Below are 27805 nucleotides of genomic sequence, written 5' to 3'. Positions count from 1 at the left end.
TATTCCTTCTTTGGTTTTACAGATATATAATTCCTGTCCACTCAAAATTGGAAGAGTGATATAACAGTCGAGATGAACAGAAAATAACAGTTGTCATTAAGTGTCAGTGTACTGTCATCAAGTTGTTTACGTTATTGTACTGAAGTGTCAGTGTACTGTACTTAAGTGTTAGTGTCATCAAGTTGTTTACATTATTGTACTCCACTGTACATTTTAACAAGTAAGATGTGTATTAAAAAAACAAAACATAAAAACAATTGATAAAGAATTAAGAAAGATGTGATAAATTGTCCATAATTTTGTTTTATATATTACTGAATGAGTACAGGATCAGAAATATCCAACACTATTTACCTTCAGTGGTTTACATAACTGAAGTGTTGAAACTAGTAAAATACTTGTTGGTATTAGCATGGCAGCAGTGCCGCATACTTCTCTTTTGGTATGAACTTAAGTAAATATATGTATAACAGTGTAGCTCAGAAATACAGTAGAACTCAAGTAACATGGAACAGTCTTCATATAATGTATCGAAATGCAATAGAACTCAAGTAACACAGAACAGTCTTCATATAAAATACAGAAATACAGTATGTGTTGATAAACTTGGGTGACTTCTGACACATTTCTGTCAGTAAACCTTCTTACCAGACCAAAAACGTAATTAAAAGTACTTTATTATTATTGAATATGAATAAACATGATATGAAAACAAAGCTAATAAATTAATAAATCAAATTTTAATGTCATAAAACCCCTCACTCTTCTGTAGTGTGAGAACTGTGACATAAAAACCCCTCACTCTTATACAGTGTGAGAACTGTGACATAAAAACCCCTCACTCTTCTACAGTGTGAGAACTGTGACATAAAATCCTCTTTACTCTTCTACAGTGTGAGAACTGTGACATAAAATCCTCTTCACTCTTCTACAGTGTGAGAACTGTGACATGAAAACCCCTCACTCTTCTATAGTGTGAGAACTGTGACATAAAAACCCCTCACTCTTCTACAGTGTGAGAACTGTGACATAAAAACCCCTCACTCTTCTATAGTGTGAGAACTGTGACATAAAAACCCCTTCACTCTTCTACAGTGTGAGAACTGTGACATAAAAACCCCTTCACTCTTCTACAGTGTGAGAACTGTGACATAAAACCCTTCACTCTTCTGTAGTGTGAGAACTGTGACATAAAACCCTTCACTCTTCTGTAGTGTGAGAACTGTGACATGAAAACCCCTCACTCTTCTCGAGTGTGAGAACTGTGACATGAAAACCCCTCACTCTTCTCGAGTGTGAGAACTGTGACATGAAAACCCCTCACTCTTCTCGAGTGTGAGAACTACGACGTGAAAACCCCCTCACTCTTCTCGAGTGTGAGAACTACGACGTGAAAAAACCCCTCACTCTTCTCGAGTGTGAGAACTACGACGTGAAAAAACCCCTCACTCTTCTCGAGTGTGAGAACTACGACGTGAAAAAACCCCTCACTCGTCTCGAGTGTGAGAACTGTGACATAAAAACCCTTCACTCTTCTATAGTGTGAGAACTGTGACATAAAACCTTTCACTCTTCTATAGGGTGAGAACTGTGACATAAAACCTTTCACTCTTCTATAGGGTGAGAACTGTGACATAAAAACCCCTTCACTCTTCTCGAGTGTGAGAACTGTGACATAAAAACCCCTCACTCTTCTACAGTGTGAGAACTGTGACATACAAACCCCTCACTCTTCTATTGTGTGAGAATTGTGACATAAAACCCTTCACTCTTCTGTAGTGTGAGAACTGTGACATAAAAACCCTTCACTCTTCTGTAGTGTGAGAACTGTGACATAAAACCCTTCACTCTTCTGTAGTGTGAGAACTGTGACATAAAACCCTTCACTCTTCTGTAGTGTGAGAACTGTGACATAAAACCCTTCACTCTTCTACAGTGTGAGAACTGTGACATGAAAACCCCTCACTCTTCTACAGTGTGAGAACTGTGACATGAAAACCCCTCACTCTTCTACAGTGTGAGAACTGTGACATGAAAACCCCTCACTCTTCTACAGTGTGAGAACTGTGACATGAAAACCCCTCACTCTTCTACAGTGTGAGAACTGTGACATGAAAACCCCTCACTCTTCTACAGTGTGAGAACTGTGACATGAAAACCCCTCACTCTTCTACAGTGTGAGAACTGTGACATGAAAACCCCTCACTCTTCTACAGTGTGAGAACTGTGACATAAAACCCTTCACTCTTCTACAGTGTGAGAACTGTGACATGAAAACCCCTCACTCTTCTACAGTGTGAGAACTGTGACATGAAAATCCCTCACTCTTCTCGAGTGTGAGAACTGTGACATAAAAACCCTTCACTCTTCTATAGTATGAGAACTGTGACATAAAACCCTTCACTCTTCTGTAGTGTGAGAACTGTGACATAAAAACCATTCACTCTTCTATAGTGTGAGAACTGTGACATAAAAACCATTCACTCTTCTATAGTGTGAGAACTGTGACATAAAAACCCCTTCACTCTTCTCGAGTGTGAGAACTGTGACATGAAAACCCCTCACTCTTCTCGAGTGTGAGAACTACGACGTGAAAAAACCCCCTCACTCTTCTCGAGTGTGAGAACTACGACGTGAAAAAACCCCTCACTCTTCTCGAGTGTGAGAACTACGACGTGAAAAAAACCCTCACTCTTCTCGAGTGTGAGAACTACGACGTGAAAAAAACCCTCACTCTTCTCGAGTGTGAGAACTGTGACGTAAAAACCCCTTCACTCTTCTCGAGTGTGAGAACTGTGACTTAAAAACCCTTCACTCTTCTGTAGTGTGAGAACTGTGACATACAAACCCTTCACTCTTCTGTAGTGTGAGAACTGTGACATACAAACCCTTCACTCTTCTGTAGTGTGAGAACTGTGACATACAAACCCTTCACTCTTCTATTGTGTGAGAACTGTGACATAAAACCCTTCACTCTTCTCAAGTGTGAGAACTGTGACAAAAACCCCTCACTCTTCTACAGTGTGAGAACTGTGACATAAAAACCCCTCACTCTTCTATAGTGTGAGAACTGTGACATAAAAACCCCTTTACTCTTCTCGAGTGTGAGAACTGTGACATAAAAACCCTTCACTCTTCTGTAGTGTGAGAACTGTGACATACAAACCCTTCACTCTTCTGTAGTGTGAGAACTGTGACATACAAACCCTTCACTCTTCTGTAGTGTGAGAACTGTGACATACAAACCCTTCACTCTTCTATTGTGTGAGAATTGTGACATAAAACCCTTCACTCTTCTGTAGTGTGAGAACTGTGACATAAAACCCTTCACTCTTCTGGGTGTGAGAACTGTGACATAAAACCCCTCACTCTTCTGGGTGTGAGAACTGTGACATAAAACCCCTCACTCTTCTACAGTGTGAGAACTGTGACATGAAAACCCCTCACTCTTCTATAGTGTGAGAACTGTGACATAAAAACCATTCACTCTTCTCGAGTGTGAGAACTGTGACATGAAAACCATTCACTCTTCTCGAGTGTGAGAACTGTGACATGAAAACCCCTCACTCTTCTCGAGTGTGAGAACTGTGACATGAAAACCCCTCACTCTTCTCGAGTGTGAGAACTGTGACATAAAACCCCTCACTCTTCTCGAGTGTGAGAACTGTGACATAAAACCCCTCACTCTTTTCGAGTGTGAGAACTGTGACATGAAAACCCCTCACTCTTCTCGAGTGTGAGAACTGACATAAAAACCCTTCACTCTTCTATAGTGTGAGAACTGTGACATAAAAACCCCTCACTCTTCTACAGTGTGAGAACTGTGACATAAAATCCTCTTTACTCTTCTACAGTGTGAGAACTGTGACATAAAATCCTCTTCACTCTTCTACAGTGTGAGAACTGTGACATGAAAACCCCTCACTCTTCTATAGTGTGAGAACTGTGACATAAAAACCCCTCACTCTTCTACAGTGTGAGAACTGTGACATAAAAACCCCTCACTCTTCTATAGTGTGAGAACTGTGACATAAAAACCCCTTCACTCTTCTACAGTGTGAGAACTGTGACATAAAAACCCCTTCACTCTTCTACAGTGTGAGAACTGTGACATAAAACCCTTCACTCTTCTGTAGTGTGAGAACTGTGACATAAAACCCTTCACTCTTCTGTAGTGTGAGAACTGTGACATGAAAACCCCTCACTCTTCTCGAGTGTGAGAACTGTGACATGAAAACCCCTCACTCTTCTCGAGTGTGAGAACTGTGACATGAAAACCCCTCACTCTTCTCGAGTGTGAGAACTACGACGTGAAAAAAACCCCTCACTCTTCTCGAGTGTGAGAACTACGACGTGAAAAAACCCCTCACTCTTCTCGAGTGTGAGAACTACGACGTGAAAAAACCCCTCACTCTTCTCGAGTGTGAGAACTACGACATAAAAACCCCTCACTCTTCTATAGTGCGAGAACTGTGACATGAAAACCCCTCACTCTTCTATAGTGTGAGAACTGTGACATAAAAACCCCTCACTCTTCTACAGTGTGAGAACTGTGACATAAAAACCCCTCACTCTTCTATAGTGTGAGAACTGTGACATAAAACCCCTCACTCTTCTATTGTGTGAGAATTGTGACATAAAACCCTTCACTCTTCTGTAGTGTGAGAACTGTGACATAAAACCCTTCACTCTTCTGTAGTGTGAGAACTGTGACATAAAACCCTTCACTCTTCTGTAGTGTGAGAACTGTGACATAAAACCCTTCACTCTTCTGGGTGTGAGAACTGTGACATAAAACCCTTCACTCTTCTACAGTGTGAGAACTGTGACATGAAAACCCCTCACTCTTCTACAGTGTGAGAACTGTGACATGAAAACCCCTCACTCTTCTACAGTGTGAGAACTGTGACATGAAAACCCCTCACTCTTCTACAGTGTGAGAACTGTGACATGAAAACCCCTCACTCTTCTACAGTGTGAGAACTGTGACATGAAAACCCCTCACTCTTCTACAGTGTGAGAACTGTGACATAAAACCCCTCACTCTTCTATAGTGTGAGAACTGTGACATAAAACCCCTCACTCTTCTATTGTGTGAGAACTGTGACATAAAACCCTTCACTCTTCTGTAGTGTGAGAACTGTGACATAAAACCCTTCACTCTTCTGTAGTGTGAGAACTGTGACATAAAACCCTTCACTCTTCTGTGGTGTGAGAACTGTGACATAAAACCCTTCACTCTTCTGGAGTGTGAGAACTGTGACATAAAACCCTTCACTCTTCTACAGTGTGAGAACTGTGACATGAAAACCCCTCACTCTTCTACAGTGTGAGAACTGTGACATGAAACCCCTCACTCTTCTACAGTGTGAGAACTGTGACATGAAAACCCCTCACTCTTCTACAGTGTGAGAACTGTGACATGAAAACCCCTCACTCTTCTACAGTGTGAGAACTGTGACATGAAAACCCCTCACTCTTCTACAGTGTGAGAACTGTGACATAAAACCCTTCACTCTTCTACAGTGTGAGAACTGTGACATGAAAACCCCTCACTCTTCTACAGTGTGAGAACTGTGACATGAAAATCCCTCACTCTTCTCGAGTGTGAGAACTGTGACATAAAAACCCTTCACTCTTCTATAGTATGAGAACTGTGACATAAAACCCTTCACTCTTCTGTAGTGTGAGAACTGTGACATAAAAACCATTCACTCTTCTATAGTGTGAGAACTGTGACATAAAAACCATTCACTCTTCTATAGTGTGAGAACTGTGACATAAAAACCCCTTCACTCTTCTCGAGTGTGAGAACTGTGACATGAAAACCCCTCACTCTTCTCGAGTGTGAGAACTACGACGTGAAAAAACCCCCTCACTCTTCTCGAGTGTGAGAACTACGACGTGAAAAAACCCCTCACTCTTCTCGAGTGTGAGAACTACGACGATGAAAAAACCCTCACTCTTCTCGAGTGTGAGAACTACGACGTGAAAAAAAACCCTCACTCTTCTCGAGTGTGAGAACTGTGACGTAAAACCCCTTCACTCTTCTCGAGTGTGAGAACTGTGACTTAAAAACCCTTCACTCTTCTGTAGTGTGAGAACTGTGACATACAAACCCTTCACTCTTCTGTAGTGTGAGAACTGTGACATACAAACCCTTCACTCTTCTGTAGTGTGAGAACTGTGACATACAAACCCTTCACTCTTCTATTGTGTGAGAACTGTGACATAAAAACCCCTTCACTCTTCTCAAGTGTGAGAACTGTGACAAAAACCCCTCACTCTTCTACAGTGTGAGAACTGTGACATAAAAACCCCTCACTCTTCTATAGTGTGAGAACTGTGACATAAAAACCCCTTTACTCTTCTCGAGTGTGAGAACTGTGACATAAAAACCCTTCACTCTTCTGTAGTGTGAGAACTGTGACATACAAACCCTTCACTCTTCTGTAGTGTGAGAACTGTGACATACAAACCCTTCACTCTTCTGTAGTGTGAGAACTGTGACATACAAACCCTTCACTCTTCTATTGTGTGAGAATTGTGACATAAAACCCTTCACTCTTCTGTAGTGTGAGAACTGTGACATAAAACCCTTCACTCTTCTGGAGTGTGAGAACTGTGACATAAAACCCCTCACTCTTCTGGAGTGTGAGAACTGTGACATAAAACCCCTCACTCTTCTACAGTGTGAGAACTGTGACATAAAAACCCCTCACTCTTCTATAGTGTGAGAACTGTGACATAAAAACCATTCACTCTTCTCGAGTGTGAGAACTGTGACATGAAAACCATTCACTCTTCTCGAGTGTGAGAACTGTGACATGAAAACCCCTCACTCTTCTCGAGTGTGAGAACTGTGACATGAAAACCCCTCACTCTTCTCGAGTGTGAGAACTGTGACATAAAACCCCTCACTCTTCTCGAGTGTGAGAACTGTGACATAAAACCCCTCACTCTTTCGAGTGTGAGAACTGTGACATGAAAACCCCTCACTCTTCTCGAGTGTGAGAACTGACATAAAAACCCTTCACTCTTCTATAGTGTGAGAACTGTGACATAAAAACCCCTTCACTCTTCTCGAGTGTGAGAACTGTGACATGAAAACCCCTCACTCTTCTCGAGTGTGAGAACTGTGACATAAAAACCCCTCACTCTTCTCGAGTGTGAGAACTGTGACATAAAAACCCCTCACTCTTTTCGAGTGTGAGAACTGTGACATGAAAACCCCTCACTCTTCTCGAGTGTGAGAACTGACATAAAAACCCTTCACTCTTCTATAGTGTGAGAACTGTGACATAAAAACCCCTTCACTCTTCTCGAGTGTGAGAACTGTGACATGAAAACCCCTCACTCTTCTCGAGTGTGAGAACTGTGACATGAAAACCCCTCACTCTTCTCGAGTGTGAGAACTGTGACATGAAAACCCCTCACTCTTCTCGAGTGTGAGAACTGTGACATGAAAACCCCTCACTCTTCTCGAGTATGAGAACTGTGACATGAAAACCCCTCACTCTTCTCGAGTGTGAGAACTGTGACATGAAAACCCCTCACTCTTCTCGAGTGTGAGAACTGTGACATGAAAACCCCTCACTCTTCTCGAGTGTGAGAACTGTGACATGAAAACCCCTCACTCTTCTCGAGTGTGAGAACTGTGACATGAAAACCCCTCACTCTTCTCGAGTGTGAGAACTGTGACATAAAAACCCTTCACTCTTCTATAGTGTGAGAACTGTGACATGAAAACCCCTCACTCTTCTATAGTGTGAGAACTGTGACATAAAATCCCTTCTCTCTTCTACAGTGTGAGAACTGTGACATGAAAACCCCTCACTCTTCTATAGTGCGAGAACTGTGACATGAAAACCCCTCACTCTTCTATAGTGCGAGAACTGTGACATAAAAACCCCTCACTCTTCTATAGTGCGAGAACTGTGACATAAAAACCCCTCACTCTTCTATAGTGCGAGAACTGTGACATAAAAACCCCTCACTCTTCTATAGTGCGAGAACTGTGACATGAAAACCCCTCACTCTTCTATGGTGTGAGAACTGTGACATAAAAACCCCTCACTCTTCTCGAGTGTGAGAACTGTGACATAAAAACCCCTCACTCTTCTACAGTGTGAGAACTGTGACATAAAAACCCCTCACTCTTCTACAGTGTGAGAACTGTGACATAAAACCCTTCACTCTTCTCGAGTGTGAGAACTATGACGAAAAAATACCTCACTCTTCTATAGTGTGAGAACTGTGACATAAAAGTATTTAGCATACTTTGAAATGTTTAGATTTTATGTAAAACAGAATATATATATTACTGTTTAAATTACAATGTACACATTAAACTCGTATAGTCTTGTATACGTGACAGTTTCTTTAAAACTACAAATATGTATATCACTACTTCTTCCACACTTACTGAAAGTAGCAATAAGTTTATCAGTATTTCTCCCACATGAAGGTCTAACAGTTTAATTTACATAAACTGAAACACGTTACAAACAACAATTACTGAAAGTTGTTACAGAGGCTGTAGTCCAAATCAATGTTTTCTGGATACAAACAACTGTACTATGGTATAAGCCTCAACCTTGCCAAATGGTATATTTTTATACCATTTCAAACACACTTTTCTGAAAGTAGCTCACTCTCTCTGTTTGTGTTTTATAGTAACAACAAAAACATGGAAAGCAAGCACTATAATTAACATCACATAATAGCATAATCAGAGTCATGTAAACTTTGATAATGGTAGTATTTGTATTCATACTTTCATACCCAATGACATCTTATAGTATAGATACACAAGGAAACATCTAGTTCTTCATCTTTCAGTATCATTGCTGGCACCAGATATGCAACCCATGATTGAATTGGAATAGGTAGCATTGCTAGTATTAGATGTGCAACCTATGATTAAATTGGAGTAGGTAGCATTGCTGGTATTAGATGTGCAACCTATGATTGAATTAGAATAGGTAGCATTGCTAGTATTAGATGTGCAACCTATGATTAAATTGGAGTAGGTAGCATTGCTGGTATTAGATGTGCAACCTATGATTGAATTAGAATAGGTAGCATTGCTAGTATTAGATGTGCAACCTATGATTGAATTAGAATAGGTAGCATTGCTGGCACCAGATGTACCACCTATGATTGGAGTAGGGATACAGTCCTTATTGTTGAGCACATACTATACAATGAGTTATCTGCCCATCACAAATATCAAAACCAAATTTTAAACCATGGGTGGGGAACCTGTATAGTAAATGAGTTGTTTTTTTATTTCAAAGTAAGATTTGAAGATAACACTAACATTTGACTGTGGTATATCTTTATGAGGTTTGCTGCTTTTGTGTACTTGACAGTGATTGCACCATTGAGGAAGACATTACATTATCCCTGTTTAAAACTATGTATATATTGTTTCTTACGTTAAAACATGTAACTTGCACAAAAATAAAATAATTATAATCTGTATTTATTCCATGTCATGTTTTTCAATTTCCACTTTATTTATGTCATTTAGATTGACTTGTTTAAATGGAGTGACATCAAACTTTACAATAAACATGTTCTTTGTTATCTTGGTTCCTCAGTAGTCACCATGAATTTTATTTAATATCAGAGTAGGATTTCTTAAAACATGGCTGGAAATACTAACAAATTTTGATAAAATTCGAGGATTAAGAACACTGTCTTGATTAACCCTAACTATAGGACAGTTTACTAAAAGAAACTGTCTCCTTAGTTTTACATTGTCATACACAGGAGAATGAGCATCGTTGCCTGCAGGAGAAGAAAGCAGAAGCGAGATGCAGACAACAGAAGGAGCAAATAGCTGCAAAGAGGCAAAGTTCTGGAGGTAAAATACAGATTAATTTATAAATGTAGCATTTGAAAAACTATTTCTTGTATGGAGACAAATTTCATACACTGTACAGTAGAGTGAGTATTCTTTTTAATGACACTGTACCGTAAAGTGAGTATTCCTTTTAATGACACTGTAGCATAGAGTGAGTATTCCTTTTAATGACACTGTACCGTAAAGTGAGTATTCCTTTTAATGACACTGTACCGTAAAGTGAGTATTCCTTTTAATGACACTGTACCGTAAAGTGAGTATTCCTTTTAATGACACTGTAGCGTAAAGTGAGTATTCCTTTTAATGACACTGTACGGTAAAGTGAGTATTCCTTTTAATGACACTGTAGCGTAAAGTGAGTATTCCTTTTAATGACACTGTAGCGTAAAGTGAGTATTCCTTTTAATGACACTGTACCGTAAAGTGAATATTCCTTTTAATGACACTGTACAGTAGAGTGAGTATTCCTTTTAATGACACTGTACTGTAAAGTGAGTATTCCTTTTAATGACACTGTACTGTAAAGTGAGTATTCCTTTTAATGACACTGTACAGTAGAGTGAGTATTCCTTTTAATGACACTGTACTGTAAAGTGAGTATTCCTTTTAATGACACTGTACAGTAGAGTGAGTATTCCTTTTAATGACACTGTACCATAAAGTGAGTATTCCTTTTAATGACACGGTACGGTAAAGTGAGTATTCCTTTTAATGACACTGTACCGTAAAGTGAATATTCCTTTTAATGACACTGTACTGTAAAGTGAGTATTCCTTTTAATGACACTGTACAGTAGAGTGAGTATTCCTTTTAATGACACTGTACAGTAGAGTGAGTATTCCTTTTAATGAAACTGTACGGTAAAGTGAGTATTCCTTTTAATGACACTGTACCGTAAAGTGATGATATCTTCCTTGATAACATGAATTTTTCAGACTATAATTCCTTTACTGATTATCATTTTTATGTGTTTCTGTTTAATAAATAGTTTAGGTAAATCGAATCTACTTAAGTTCAGGTCCTTTGTTGTTCAAAAATAAACCTAGTCTTTCGAAAGTGTTTATACTTTGAATAAACACTATTATTGGGATATTTCTTTTTGCTTTGCAGCAACTGATCAGTGTTGTGGTTCCACGTTTGGAAGTGAAAGTGATAACCATATAATGTTCCAGGATATCCAAAATAATGTTTCACAGAATGAGTTTGGTCAGCAATTCAAAGTAGAAAAAACAAAGTTGGATCATTCCTCAGAAGTCAAAAGTCAAAGCAATAGCTTATCAGCAGAAGAAAAGTACAAGAGTTCTCCAAGAGTGACTCAGCACCGTATTGGTTCTATTACATCAATAATTAATGGGCAGAGTAATGTAAACAATGGAGAATTATTTGATGTCACTCCTACCGGAAGTCTACGGAGGAGGAGAAACTACCTCTCCTCTGAAGATCAGAACGATGAACTAATAGACTACTTGAAACATACATCTGACCTACAGGACAAAAACTGCAAATTTGTGAGAAATGTAGATGGTGGATCTTTAGATAGATCTTTACTCCGGATACCTGGAAGACGACGACGTCGGAAGTTATTAGCTGTTGATTTTAACGAAAGAGAACGTTCGACATCCCTAATTTCTCAAACCATGGAAAGAACAATGGATGTTTCAGAGGACATCACAGAAGTGAAACCAAAGCAGTGGACAAGGAAAACTGAAGACTGGTTACAAGTAAATGAAAAAGAAGAGAAAAGTGTGATGAAGCTGGATGACCAAATGTTGTTTGAAAGTGACAAACAACAAAAGCAAGAAGAAAGAGAGTTGGACACTTTGTTTTATGATCTAAGAAAGACTGATGAAGGTAGCAGATCTTCAAGTCTAGGTACTCTTCTTGAAGCGAAGACTGATTCTGAAATATATACCAGAAAGCTTAAAAATGCAATGCCAAATACAGACACAGAAAGAGTTATGGAAACTGTAGAAGGTGTTCAAGCAAAAAATAAATCTCGATGGAGAAAAAATAATATGAAAGTGGCTTACAGCTGTGAGTCAGTAGACGATGACCATCATGGGTGCCACAATCAAAAGTCTATGAACTCCCTGAATGGTTTCAAGAGCAGTCTAAGGAAAGACAACAGTTGGGACAATGATACTCTTACGTTGTATGTTAGAAAATCATCAGCTGATTCCAAACTGAGTAAAAGCATCATAACATCTTTTCACTCCAATTTAGGTGCCACTATGGATTCCAAGTTAGAAATCTCAACACAACCAAACACCTCAACTGTATTTGACAGAAACAAGGAAATTAATTCATCTAACATTACTAAGAAAGACTCTGAAGCTGTGAAATGTGGGAGTGCCACAGAGTGGAGCAGTGAAATACAAAACCTTGCACCAAATGGTCAAACTCAACAGAAGGTTGCTAATGGAGAAGCTGTTAGCTTGCCCAAACCATACATACAATACAACATTACCTCAAGCAAACAGTTTATCAAACCATCATCCTTTACCAATCTGGAGTTTGGTAATGAGAAAAGCCTTACATCACCTAATGTAATTCCACCTGTCTCGAAAATTCCAGTTCCCCCCCAGAAAACCAGGCTTTATAAAAGCATGATGGAATCTTTCATCAGATCCACACCATTTGAAGGTGTGAAATCTGTAGAAGATTTTGAAATAATTTATAATTCTAAACATTACCTTACAGTTCAAGAGGGAAGTCTATTTAAGAAACAAGCCAGTGCTGATGTAAAGTCAACTGTAGGTAAACAAGCCAAGGCAGCCCAAAGATCACAGTTTTTAGAATCAAATCACGAACAAACAGTTGAAAATAGAGGCTCACTGCCACAAGATGAACTTGATGGATTGAAAGGTGAAGGAAGTTTTGATAGATTCTCTTTGATACGAAAAACCACAAGAAGAACTCGCCCAAATCAGGAGAAAAATGGAAATGAGAAAGTAAAGCAATCTACAAGGTGTTATGATCCAGGTAAAGGTTTGCAACTGGTTACATCACAATGCAATGATAAAGTAAAGCAATCTACAAGGTGTTATGATCCAGGTAAAGGTTTACAACTGGTTACATCACAATGCAATGAGAAAGTAAAGAAATCTACAAGGTGTTATGATCCAGGTAAAGGTTTACAACTGGTTACATCACAATGCAATGAGAAAGTAAAGAAATCTACGAGGTGTTATGATCCAGGTAAAGGTTTGCAACTGGTTACATCACAATGCTATGATAAAATAAAGCAATCTACAAGGTGTTATGATCCAGGTAAAGGTTTGCAACTGGTTACATCACAATGCAATGACAAAGTAAAGCAATCTACGAGGTGTTATGATCCAGGTAAAGGTTTGCAACTGGTTACATCACAATGCAATGATAAAGTAAAGCAATCTACAAGGTGTTATGATCCAGGTAAAGGTTTACAACTGGTTACATCACAATGCAATGATAAAGTAAAGCAATCTACAAGGTGTTATGATCCAGGTAAAGGTTTACAACTGGTTACATCACAATGCAATGACAAAGTAAAGCAATCTACAAGGTGTTATGATCCAGGTAAAGGTTTGCAACTGGTTACATCACAATGCAATGATAAAGTAAAGCAATCTACAAGATGTTATGATCCAGGTAAAGGTTTACAACTGGTTACATCACAATGCAATGAGAAAGTAAAGCAATCTACAAGGTGTTATGATCCAGGTAAAGGTTTACAACTGGTTACATCACAATGCAATGAGAAAGTAAAGCAATCTACAAGGTGTTATGATCCAGGTAAAGGTTTACAACTGGTTACATCACAATGCAATGAGAAAGTAAAGAAATCTACAAGGTGTTATGATCCAGGTAAAGGTTTACAACTGGTTACATCACAATGCAATGAGAAAGTAAAGAAATCTACGAGGTGTTATGATCCAGGTAAAGGTTTGCAACTGGTTACATCACAATGCTATGATAAAATAAAGCAATCTACAAGGTGTTATGATCCAGGTAAAGGTTTGCAACTGGTTACATCACAATGCAATGAGAAAGTAAAGCAATCTACAAGGTGTTATGATCCAGGTAAAGGTTTACAACTGGTTACATCACAATGCAATGATAAAGTAAAGCAATCTACAAGGTGTTATGATCCAGGTAAAGGTTTACAACTGGTTACATCACAATGCAATGAGAAAGTAAAGCAATCTACAAGGTGTTATGATCCAGGTAAAGGTTTACAACTGGTTACATCACAATGCAATGAGAAAGTAAAGAAATCTACAAGGTGTTATGATCCAGGTAAAGGTTTACAACTGGTTACATCACAATGCAATGAGAAAGTAAAGAAATCTACGAGGTGTTATGATCCAGGTAAAGGTTTGCAACTGGTTACATCACAATGCTATGATAAAATAAAGCAATCTACAAGGTGTTATGATCCAGGTAAAGGTTTGCAACTGGTTACATCACAATGCAATGACAAAGTAAAGCAATCTACAAGGTGTTATGATCCAGGTAAAGGTTTACAACTGGTTACATCACAATGCAATGACAAAGTAAAGCAATCTACAAGGTGTTATGATTCAGGTAAAGGTTTGCAACTGGTTACATCACAATGCAATGAGAAAGATTTTATTAAGCGAGAAATGAAAGACACAGGTGTGGCAAGGCTAGAAATCCAACAGTTGAATCACTTCAGTAATTTAAAACCTAAACCTTGTAACATCGAGGAACTTGATAACAAGTCAAGAGAAAACAATTACAGAACTCCAATAAAAGATGAACCTTTAGATAGTAAAAGGAAATCTATTTCACTTCGTGCCAGACTAGCCAAACGCTGGAGTTCCCTTACTGAAAACTTTAAGAAGAATCCTGAAACAGGAGAACAGCACTCTTTACCTGGAGATATGTTATCAGGACTTACTTACAGCTTAAGTGAGGAAACCTCCACAGGAAAACCAAATAATATCAACCCAAATTCATTTCTAGTAAGCCCAAGTGAAAATCTAGATAACATTCAAGGAAACAAGAGTCAGGTAGATGTGCATCCTCATTCAAATGTTATAGAGATTCAAACCTCTGTCAATAAATCAGCAGACAATGCATTACAATCAAAAACTGAATACTTGTTGTCTGATGAAAAGTGTTCAAGTGAAAAACCACTACTGGTTCAAGTTTCTTTCTATTCAAAAAGAGATCATTCAGCTCTTAACTCTTCACAAATGTTTAAGAAAAAGAACCTGGAAGAACATGACCACGATGAAGGATTTGAAGAAACACAATCTCTTATGAGTGAGACCTTATCTCAAGATACCTCCTCACCAGACACTGACTCACCAAGGAATCTGAGACAAATAGTACCTCATGGTTTGTTGGAGAAACCACGAAATACATGCACGCAGCTTGAATATAAAACATTACCAAATGAATCAACACAACAATCATTAATTGGAACTCCTAATAATATGGGTGAAAGAAAGTCCCACATTGGGAAGCACGTGGAATCTGTGAAAATAACTTCAAAGACTTTCCAGCAATCTAAAAACAGTCGAACAAAAACAGAGAGCAGTCTGGATGAAAAAGAGATTTTACTTTCTGCTAGAAGTTCGACCCGTAGTTACTTAACTAGAATTCAGAGAACTGCAAATCATTCACCAACAGTCTCAGAAAGAAAACCTCCTGTCCAATTCCAGGAGTCAAACTGTAAAAACAATTCAAGAACTGGTCTCAGAAGTTCCAAAAATAATTTTGTAGTAGAATCAACATTACTGAAAACTAGAACCAGAAACCAGGAAGGAAGCAAAAGAAATTTCATGAGAGAGAATACTGCCATTACACTGACCACCACCAACATGATGAAAAACCTGGCTAAAGTAAGGGGTGTTTCAGACAATTATAATATATCCCAGTCAACTCCTGCCACACCAAACATAGAAAACAAACAACTCCTAGGAATCTCTTCAAGAGAATTGTGGTCATCTGGGAAAACTCAATCCAATTCTTCAGTGAATAGATCAAATTCCCAGTACAGTGAGTGTTCCCTGTCAAGAAGATCCTTAACCTTAACAAGAGTCACACTCAAAGCTGCTTCTCAAAAAAACAATCAAAGTAGTTACAATAAACAACTTCTCAACAGTACATCCAGTACATCAAAAGAAATGAATGTATGTCATTCAGCTGATGTGAAAAATGTGGTGCATCAAAATGATTCTGTCATGAAGCAGAATCCTTTCATCACCAGAAATGGTGTTGTCTCAGGGAAACATCCGACCACTACATCCACTCAGAAAGGAAAACAGCTTAGTTTTATGAAAGCTACATCACTATCTTCTGCAAAAGGAAAATCAGGACTTACTCAAAAACCTGAACCAGAAGTTCAAAGAGTGCACATCAAAGCATCTCGGATAAGTCCCTCAAGGACAAGAATGGTGACATCAACTCATAGGAAGCAGATGAAATGATCATTTAGAAAAGAAAAGGGTTACTTTAACAGTTGTCAATCTAACAGCAAATCAGTTTGAAAGAAAATGTATACAGAAGGAATACCCAGTCAAAGTACTGTTACAGTGTGGTCCAGATCCAACTCTGAAAACTACGTGTAACAAGTAGCTGTTGAAGTCTTATTCCTTGGGTGTGAAGAATAAGAAAAATGTCTTATCTTCCAAGCTTTATGTCTTCTTTTATTGTGAACTGGTCTAATAACCTTTCCATTTTTAGAAGAAATCATGCAGTTCTCCACCTAAACTCATTGAAATGATGGACAAAAACCTGTTGCATATTCTGAGTTTAGGATACACTCTAACTCAATAGTATCTGATACTCAGTATCTGATATTTTGAAAGTAATAGATATTCAAAAAAACAAGTTTCAAAGAAATTATTTCATATTTTCAAAGAATTCTGAAACTGTTTGAAAAGAACTTTTGGTGAGTAACAAAACAAGAAAACCCCATAAGAATAAATCTGTTATATATATCTACTAATCAATGTTTACATCCTCCGGGTAGAAAACTGTGTAAAATATATACTTATATTAATACAGTTTAATGTAACTATGAGATTTGTTTACCAGGTACTTCCAGAGAACTTTAGGGACCATGTTGAGATTTTAACAACATTACAGAATGGTTATTCAGCTAATAACAGACAATACTGTAAGTTCTTGTAGGAGTATAAATATCTGAGTACTTGCTGTTTTGATTATTTAGCACCTCACTCTTGAGTTCTTTGATAATGCTCAACTCTAGTCTGTGCCATGACTTTGTAATGTGCCAAATGATGTTTTGGTTCAACATTATATACACACATAGAGTAGAAACTAGTATTTCTACATTACAAAGAAAATGAATTGTTACAAGTTGTTTTTCATATCTTTCTCACTAGCAATTATGCTACAAATTTATTTAGTTTGTCAACAAGTTGTTTGTGCTAATAAAAAGATTAGCAACTTATTATGGTGATTGTATTTTACTTTGTTTGTTTGGACTCCAGAATTGATGCTAAAGATTCACTTTTCTCAATTTCCTTCCACTTACGAGATCTACGGTACGAATCTAAACAACACTTCCACTTAGGAGATCCACGGTACGAATCTAAACAACACTTCCACTTACGAGATCTACGGTACGAATCTAAACAACACTTCCACTTAGGAGATCCACGGTACGAATCTAAACAACACTTCCACTTACGAGATCTACGGTACGAATCTAAACAACACTTCCACTTACGAGATCTACGGTACGAATCTAAACAACACTTCCACTTACAAGATCTACGGTACGAATCTAAACAACACTTCCACTTAGGAGATCCACAGTACGAATCTAAACAACACTTCCACTTACGAGATCTATGGTACGAATCTAAACAACACTTCCACTTACAAGATCTACGGTACGAATCTAAACAACACTTCCACTTACAAGATCTACGGTACGAATCTAAACAACACTTCCACTTACGAGATCCACGGTACGAATCTAAACAACACTTCCACTTAGGAGATCTACGGTACGAATCTAATCAATACAATGAACACAAGTTTCTGTTCCTCTTGTGTTTAAATCCACTGGTATCTGTGCATTGTTTTTATTACATATTACATTGAATACACAGTGAAAGGATATAAAGTCACAGAAACAAATGTCACATTTAAATACCACAACTAATTAAAGTAATAAAACAAAAACCTGAATGACATATTAACCTTAGAAGGAAATGACAATTCAAAGTTTACCATTCTGTTAAATAAAGACACAGGAAATATGATAAAGTTTTATGTAGGAGTGTTTGTAAACATATGTGTACTGAAGTGTTTGTAGTGTTTGTAAACGTGTGTGTGTTCATGTGTGTACTGAAGTGTTTGTAGTGTTTGTAAACATGTGTGTTCATGTGTGTACTGAAGTGTTTGTAAACATATGTGTGTTCATGTGTGTACTGAAGTGTTTGTAGTGTTTGTAAACATGTGTGTTCATGTGTGTACTGAAGTGTTTGTAGTGTTTGTAAACATATGTGTATTCATGTGTGTACTGAAGTGTTTGTAGTGTTTGTAAACGTGTGTGTTCATGTGTACTGAAGTGTTTGTAATGTTTGTAAAGGTGTGTGTTCATGTTTGTATTGTGATTTCTCTGGCTTCAACACACAGTTATACTTTCATAGCTATATTCAGTTAAAAGGTCCATTAATTTAGAATCAAAATTCAACTGTAGTGTTTAGTTGTTATTGATATATAACTTATGAAAGCACAGAAGTCTAGCCAGATGCATTTTAATGAATAAATAAAGTTTGTGTAAATAACAGTAGTTGATCTATTATTACAAGCCAGGTTAAGACCACAGAGCTTAGCTGACGTTTGTTGTCCGTTAACATTCTAAACATAATTATCCAACCATCATATTAACCATACTAACATATGTCAAAGTTTACCGTACTTTTAAACATAAACATGAGTAATGGTCACGTGTGAGATTTGATGTAGCCTGATTGATTCAGTTACTTACCAGTTTATAAGGTAACCAGCACTGAGTCATGTTAACTTATGGATACATTAGCATTTCCAAATTGTAACTTCAATTAAATAATTATTAAGCCTAAATGTTTCCAAAAATCTAGTGTCATATTCAGCAAACTACACAGAATATTTGTCCACAATACAGTCTTGAAAACAAATAATATTCAATCCCAGTACATATCAAACACATAATATTGTATTTATAAAACATTCCAATAACATTTAGTGTTCCTCAAGTAATTCATAATAATTTTACTTATGTTATTCTACACAAAAATATAAACCTACAACATTTTAAATTAAACATTATCAACTGTAGAAATAACCTTGTGCAAACTAAACATTATCAACTGTAGAAATAACCTTGTGCAAACTAAACATTATAAAGTGTAGAAATAACCTTGTGTAGAGTAAACATTATCAACTGTAGAAATAACCTTGTGTAGAGTAAACATTATCAACTGTAGAAATAACCTTGTGTACAGTAAACATTATCAACTGTAGAAATAACCTTGTGTACAGTAAACATTATCAACTGTAGAAATAACCTTGTGTACAGTAAACATTATCAACTGTAGAAATAACCTTGTGTACAGTAAACATTATCAACTGTAGAAATAACCTTGTGTACAGTAAACATTATCAACTGTAGAAATAACCTTGTGTACAGTAAACATTATCAACTGTAGAAATAACCTTGTGTACAGTAAACATTATCAACAGTAGAAATAACCTTGTGTACAGTAAACATGAGCAACAGTAGAAATAACCTTGTGTACAGTAAACATGAGCAACAGTAGAAATAACCTTGTGTACAGTAAACATGAGCAACAGTAGAAATAACCTTGTGTACAGTAAACATGAGCAACAGTAGAAATAACCTTGTGTACAGTAAACATGAGCAACAGTAGAAATAACCTTGTGTACAGTAAACATGAGCAACAGTAGAAATAACCTTGTGTACAGTAAACATGAGCAACAGTAGAAATAACCTTGTGTACAGTAAACATGAGCAACTGTAGAAATAACCTTGTGTACAGTAAACATGAGCAACTGTAGAAATAACCTTGTGTACAGTAAACATTATCAACTGTAGAAATAACCTTGTGTACAGTAAACATTATCAACTGTAGAAATAACCTTGTGTACAGTAAACATTATCAACTGTAGAAATAACCTGGTGTACAGTAAACATTATCAACTGTAGAAATAACCTGGTGTACAGTAAACATTATCAACTGTAGAAATAACCTTGGGTACAGTAAACATGAGCAACAGTAGAAATAACCTTGTGTACAGTAAACATTATCAACTGAAGAAATTACCTTATGTAAACTAAACATTATCAACTGTAGAAATAACCTTGTGTAGAGTAAACATTATCAACTGTAGAAATAACCTTGTGTACAGTAAACATTATCAACTGTAGAAATAACCTTGTGTACAGTAAACATTATCAACTGTAGAAATAACCTGGTGTACAGTAAACATTATCAACTGTAGAAATAACCTTGTGTACAGTAAACATTATCAACTGTAGAAATAACCTTGGGTACAGTAAACATGAGCAACAGTAGAAATAACCTTGTGTACAGTAAACATTATCAACTGAAGAAATTACCTTACGTAAACTAAACATTATCAACTGTAGAAATAACCTTGTGTAGAGTAAACATTATCAACTGTAGAAATAACCTTGTGTACAGTAAACATTATCAACTGTAGAAATAACCTTGTGTACAGTAAACATTATCAACTGTAGAAATAACCTTGTGTACAGTAAACATTATCAACTGTAGAAATAACCTGGTGTACAGTAAACATTATCAACTGTAGAAATAACCTTGTGTACAGTAAACATGAGCAACAGTAGAAATAACCTTGTGTACAGTAAACATGAGCAACAGTAGAAATAACCTTGGGTACAGTAAACATTATCAACTGAAGAAATTACCTTATGTATACTAAACACTATCAACTGTAGAAATTACCTTACGTAAACTAAACATTATCAACTGTAGAAATAACCTTGTGCAAACTAAACATTATAAAGTGTAGAAATAACCTTGTGTAGAGTAAACATTATCAACTGTAGAAATAACCTTGTGTACAGTAAACATTATCAACTGTAGAAATAACCTTGTGTACAGTAAACATTATCAACTGAAGAAATAACCTTGTGTACAGTAAACATTATCAACTGTAGAAATAACCTTGTGTACAGTAAACATTATCAACTGTAGAAATAACCTTGTGTACAGTAAACATTATCAACTGTAGAAATAACCTTGTGTACAGTAAACATTATCAACAGTAGAAATAACCTTGTGTACAGTAAACATGAGCAACAGTAGAAATAACCTTGTGTACAGTAAACATGAGCAACAGTAGAAATAACCTTGTGTACAGTAAACATGAGCAACAGTAGAAATAACCTTGTGTACAGTAAACATGAGCAACAGTAGAAATAACCTTGTGTACAGTAAACATGAGCAACTGTAGAAATAACCTTGTGTACAGTAAACATTATCAACTGTAGAAATAACCTTGTGTACAGTAAACATTATCAACTGTAGAAATAACCTTGTGTACAGTAAACATTATCAACTGTAGAAATAACCTTGTGTACAGTAAACATTATCAACTGTAGAAATAACCTTGTGTACAGTAAACATGAGCAACAGTAGAAATAACCTTGTGTACAGTAAACATGAGCAACAGTAGAAATAACCTTGTGTACAGTAAACATGAGCAACAGTAGAAATAACCTTGTGTACAGTAAAATGGGGAGAAACTGTAGAAATAATCTTGTGTACAGTAAACATTATCAACTGTAGAAATAACCTTGTGTAGAGTAAACATTATCAACTGTAGAAATAACCTTGTGTAGAGTAAACATTATCAACTGATGAAATAATCTTGTGTACAGTAAACATTATCAACTGTAGAAATAACCTTGGGTACAGTAAACACTATCAACTGAAGAAATTACCTTACGTATACTAAACACTATCAACTGTAGAAATTACCTTACGTAAACTAAACATTATCAACTGTAGAAATAACCTTGTGCAAACTAAACATTATCAACTGTAGAAATAACCTTGTGCAAACTAAACATTATAAAGTGTAGAAATAACCTTGTGTAGAGTAAACATTATCAACTGCAGAAATAACCTTGTGTACAGTAAACATTATCAACTGTAGAAATAACCTTGTGTACAGTAAACATTATCAACTGAAGAAATAACCTTGTGTACAGTAAACATTATCAACTGTAGAAATAACCTTGTGTACAGTAAACATTATCAACTGTAGAAATAACCTTGTGTACAGTAAACATTATCAACTGTAGAAACAACCTTGTGTACAGTAAACATTATCAACTGTAGAAATAACCTTGTGTACAGTAAACATTATCAACTGTAGAAATAACCTTGTGTACAGTAAACATTATCAACTGTAGAAATAACCTTGTGTACAGTAAACATTATCAACTGTAGAAATAACCTTGTGTATAGTAAACATTATCAACTGTAGAAATAACCTTGTTTACAGTAAACATTATCAACTGTAGAAATAACCTTGTGTACAGTAAACATGAGCAACAGTAGAAATAACCTTGTGTGCAGTAAACATGAGCAACAGTAGAAATAACCTTGTGTACAGTAAACATGAGCAACAGTAGAAATAACCTTGTGTACAGTAAACATGAGCAACAGTAGAAATAACCTTGTGTACAGTAAACATGAGCAACAGTAGAAATAACCTTGTGTACAGTAAACATTATCAACTGTAGAAATAACCTTGTGTACAGTAAACATTATCAACTGTAGAAATAACCTTGTGTACAGTAAACATTATCAACTGTAGAAATAACCTTGTGTACAATAAACATTATCAACTGTAGAAATAACCTTGTGTACAGTAAACATTATCAACTGTAGAAATAACCTTGTGTACAGTAAACATTATCAACTGTAGAAATAAACTTGTGTACAGTAAACATTATCAACTGTAGAAATAACCTGGTGTACAGTAAACATTATCAACTGTAGAAATAACCTTGGGTACAGTAAACATGAGCAACAGTAGAAATAACCTTGGGTACAGTAAACACTATCAACTGTAGAAATAACCTTGTGCAAACTAAACATTATAAAGTGTAGAAATAACCTTGTGTAGAGTAAACATTATCAACTGTAGAAATAACCTTGTGTAGAGTAAACATTATAAAGTGTAGAAATAACCTTGTGTAGAGTAAACATTATCAACTGTAGAAATAACCTTGTGTACAGTAAACATTATCAACTGTAGAAATAACCTTGTGTACAGTGAACATTATCAACTGTAGAAATAACCTGGTGTACAGTAAACATTATCAACTGTAGAAATAAACTTGTGTACAGTAAACATGAGCAACAGTAGAAATAACCTTGTGTACAGTAAACATTATCAACTGAAGAAATAACCTTGGGTACAGTAAACATTATCAACTGAAGAAATAACCTTGTGTACAGTAAACATTATCAACTGTAGAAATAACCTTGTGTACAGTAAACATGAGCAACAGTAGAAATAACCTTGTGTACAGTAAACATGAGCAACTGAAGAAATAACCTTGTGTACAGTAAACATTATCAACTGTAGAAATAACCTTGTGTACAGTAAACATTATCAACTGTAGAAATAACCTTGTGTACAGTAAACATTATCAACTGTAGAAATAACCTTGTGTACAGTAAACATTATCAACAGTAGAAATAACCTTGTGTACAGTAAACATGAGCAACAGTAGAAATAACCTTGTGTACAGTAAACATGAGCAACTGTAGAAATAACCTTGTGTACAGTAAACATTATCAACTGTAGAAATAACCTTGTGTACAGTAAACATTATCAACTGAAGAAATAACCTTGTGTACAGTAAACATTATCAACTGTAGAAATAACCTTGTGCAAACTAAACATTATAAAGTGTAGAAATAACCTTGTGTAGAGTAAACATTATCAACTGTAGAAATAACCTTGTGTAGAGTAAACATTATCAACTGTAGAAATAACCTTGTGTACAGTAAACATTATCAACTGTAGAAATAACCTTGTGTACAGTAAACATTATCAACTGTAGAAATAACCTTGTGTACAGTAAACATTATCAACTGTAGAAATAACCTTGTGTACAGTAAACATTATCAACTGTAGAAATAACCTTGTGTACAGTAAACATTATCAACTGTAGAAATAACCTTGTGTACAGTAAACATTATCAACTGTAGAAATAACCTTGTGTACAGTAAACATTATCAACAGTAGAAATAACCTTGTGTACAGTAAACATGAGCAACAGTAGAAATAACCTTGTGTACAGTAAACATGAGCAACAGTAGAAATAACCTTGTGTACAGTAAACATGAGCAACAGTAGAAATAACCTTGTGTACAGTAAACATGAGCAACAGTAGAAATAACCTTGTGTACAGTAAACATGAGCAACAGTAGAAATAACCTTGTGTACAGTAAACATGAACAACAGTAGAAATAACCTTGTGTACAGTAAACATGAGCAACAGTAGAAATAACCTTGTGTTACAGTAAACATGAGCAACAGTAGAAATAACCTTGTGTACAGTAAACATGAGCAACAGTAGAAATAACCTTGTGTACAGTAAACATGAGCAACTGTAGAAATAACCTTGTGTACAGTAAACATTATCAACTGTAGAAATAACCTTGTGTACAGTAAACATTATCAACTGTAGAAATAACCTTGTGTACAGTAAACATTATCAACTGTAGAAATAACCTTGTGTACAGTAAACATTATCAACTGTAGAAATAACCTGGTGTACAGTAAACATTATCAACTGTAGAAATAACCTTGTGTACAGTAAACATTATCAACTGTAGAAATAACCTTGGGTTTACAGTAAACATGAGCAACAGTAGAAATAACCTTGTGTACAGTAAACATTATCAACTGAAGAAATTACCTTACGTAAACTAAACATTATCAACTGTAGAAATAACCTTGTGTAGAGTAAACATTATCAACTGTAGAAATAACCTTGTGTACAGTAAACATTATCAACTGTAGAAATAACCTTGTGTACAGTAAACATTATCAACTGTAGAAATAACCTGGTGTACAGTAAACATTATCAACTGTAGAAATAACCTTGTGTACAGTAAACATTATCAACTGTAGAAATAACCTTGGGTACAGTAAACATGAGCAACTGTAGAAATAACCTTGTGTACAGTAAACATTATCAACTGAAGAAATTACCTTACGTAAACTAAACATTATCAACTGTAGAAATAACCTTGTGTAGAGTAAACATTATCAACTGTAGAAATAACCTTGTGTACAGTAAACATTATCAACTGTAGAAATAACCTTGTGTACAGTAAACATTATCAACTGTAGAAATAACCTTGTGTACAGTAAACATTATCAACTGTAGAAATAACCTGGTGTACAGTAAACATTATCAACTGTAGAAATAACCTTGTGTACAGTAAACATGATCAACAGTAGAAATAACCTTGTGTACAGTAAACATGAGCAACAGTAGAAATAACCTTGGGTACAGTAAACATTATCAACTGAAGAAATTACCTTATGTATACTAAACACTATCAACTGTAGAAATTACCTTACGTAAACTAAACATTATCAACTGTAGAAATAACCTTGTGCAACTAAACATTATAAAGTGTAGAAATAACCTTGTGTAGAGTAAACATTATCAACTGAAGAAATAACCTTGTGTACAGTAAACATTATCAACTGTAGAAATAACCTTGTGTACAGTAAACATTATCAACTGTAGAAATAACCTTGTGTACAGTAAACATTATCAACTGTAGAAATAACCTTGTGTACAGTAAACATTATCAACTGTAGAAATAACCTTGTGTACAGTAAACATTATCAACTGTAGAAATAACCTTGTGTACAGTAAACATTATCAACTGTAGAAATAACCTGGTGTACAGTAAACATTATCAACTGTAGAAATAACCTTGTGTACAGTAAACATTATCAACTGTAGAAATAACCTTGGGTACAGTAAACATGAGCAACAGTAGAAATAACCTTGTGTACAGTAAACATTATCAACTGAAGAAATAACCTTACGTAAACTAAACATTATCAACTGTAGAAATAACCTTGTGTAGAGTAAACATTATCAACTGTAGAAATAACCTTGTGTACAGTAAACATTATCAACTGTAGAAATAACCTTGTGTACAGTAAACATTATCAACTGTAGAAATAACCTTGTGTACAGTAAACATTATCAACTGTAGAAATAACCTTGTGTACAGTAAACATTATCAACTGTAGAAATAACCTTGTGTACAGTAAACATGAGCAACAGTAGAAATAACCTTGTGTACAGTAAACATTATCAACTGAAGAAATTACCTTACGTAAACTAAACATTATCAACTGTAGAAATAACCTTGTGTAGAGTAAACATTATCAACTGTAGAAATAACCTTGTGTACAGTAAACATTATCAACTGTAGAAATAACCTTGTGTACAGTAAACATTATCAACTGTAGAAATAACCTTGTGTACAGTAAACATTATCAACTGTAGAAATAACCTTGTGTACAGTAAACATTATCAACTGTAGAAATAACCTTGTGTACAGTAAACATTATCAACAGTAGAAATAACCTTGTGTACAGTAAACATGAGCAAGGTAGAAATAACCTTGTGTACAGTAAACATTATCAACTGAAAAAATATACCTTATGTATACTAAACATTATCAACTGTAGAAATAACCTTACGTAAACTAAACATTATCAACTGTAGAAATAACCTTGTGCAAACTAAACATTATAAAGTGTAGAAATAACCTTGTGTAGAGTAAACATTATCAACTGTAGAAATAACCTTGTGTACAGTAAACATTATCAACTGTAGAAATAACCTTGTGTACAGTAAACATTATCAACTGTAGAAATAACCTTGTGTACAGTAAACATTATCAACTGAAGAAATAACCTTGTGTACAGTAAACATTATCAACTGTAGAAATAACCTTGTGTACAGTAAACATTATCAACTGTAGAAATAACCTTGTGTACAGTAAACATTATCAACTGTAGAAATAACCTTGTGTACAGTAAACATTATCAACTGTAGAAATAACCTTGTGTACAGTAAACATTATCAACTGTAGAAATAACCTTGTGTACAGTAAACATTATCAACTGTAGAAATAACCTTGTGTACAGTAAACATTATCAACTGTAGAAATAACCTTGTGTACAGTAAACATTATCAACTGTAGAAATAACCTTGTGTACAGTAAACATTATCAACTGTAGAAATAACCTTGTGTACAGTAAACATGAGCAACTGTAGAAATAACCTGGTGTACAGTAAACATTATCAACTGTAGAAATAACCTTGTGTACAGTAAACATTATCAACTGTAGAAATAACCTTGGGTACAGTAAACATGAGCAACAGTAGAAATAACCTTGTGTACAGTAAACATTATCAACTGAAGAAATTACCTTACGTAAACTAAACATTATCAACTGTAGAAATAACCTTGTGTAGAGTAAACATTATCAACTGTAGAAATAACCTTGTGTACAGTAAACATTATCAACTGTAGAAATAACCTTGTGTACAGTAAACATTATCAACTGTAGAAATAACCTGTGTGTACAGTAAACATTATCAACTGTAGAAATAACCTTGTGTACAGTAAACATTATCAACTGTAGAAATAACCTTGGTACAGTAAACATGATCAACAGTAGAAATAACCTTGTGTACAGTAAACATTATCAACTGAAGAAATTACCTTCGTAAACTAAACATTATCAACTGTAGAAATAACCTTGTGTAGAGTAAACATTATCAACTGTAGAAATAACCTTGTGTACAGTAAACATTATCAACTGTAG

The 27805-nt window shown here is 35.6% G+C and overlaps 1 protein-coding gene across 3 annotated transcripts in view; it reads left to right on the top strand.

The window, feature by feature from the left end:
• The window catches only part of LOC143228645 (inverted formin-2-like), an 89845-nt gene extending 72526 nt beyond the window's left edge, over positions 1-17319 (top strand). For 2 of the 3 annotated variants that reach the window (XM_076459883.1, XM_076459884.1), the window contains exon 16: positions 9778-9871. Coding sequence is in view for 1 of the 3 variants with exons in the window: in XM_076459882.1 (XP_076315997.1) it covers positions 11035-16311 (5277 nt within the window). In the remaining 2 variants the exon portion in view is untranslated. Of the gene's footprint in view, positions 1-9777; positions 9872-10981 lie in introns of those variants that run through there. The other variant, XM_076459882.1, reaches the window with a different exon arrangement.
• Positions 17320-27805: the final 10486 nt, after the last annotated feature.

This window comes from Tachypleus tridentatus, chromosome 10 (genome assembly GCF_004210375.1).
Source record: "Tachypleus tridentatus isolate NWPU-2018 chromosome 10, ASM421037v1, whole genome shotgun sequence".
Classification (NCBI taxonomy): domain Eukaryota; kingdom Metazoa; phylum Arthropoda; class Merostomata; order Xiphosura; family Limulidae; genus Tachypleus; species Tachypleus tridentatus.
The sequence above is the reverse complement of the archived record's forward strand: the minus strand, read 5'-3'. Positions and strand labels throughout refer to the sequence as shown.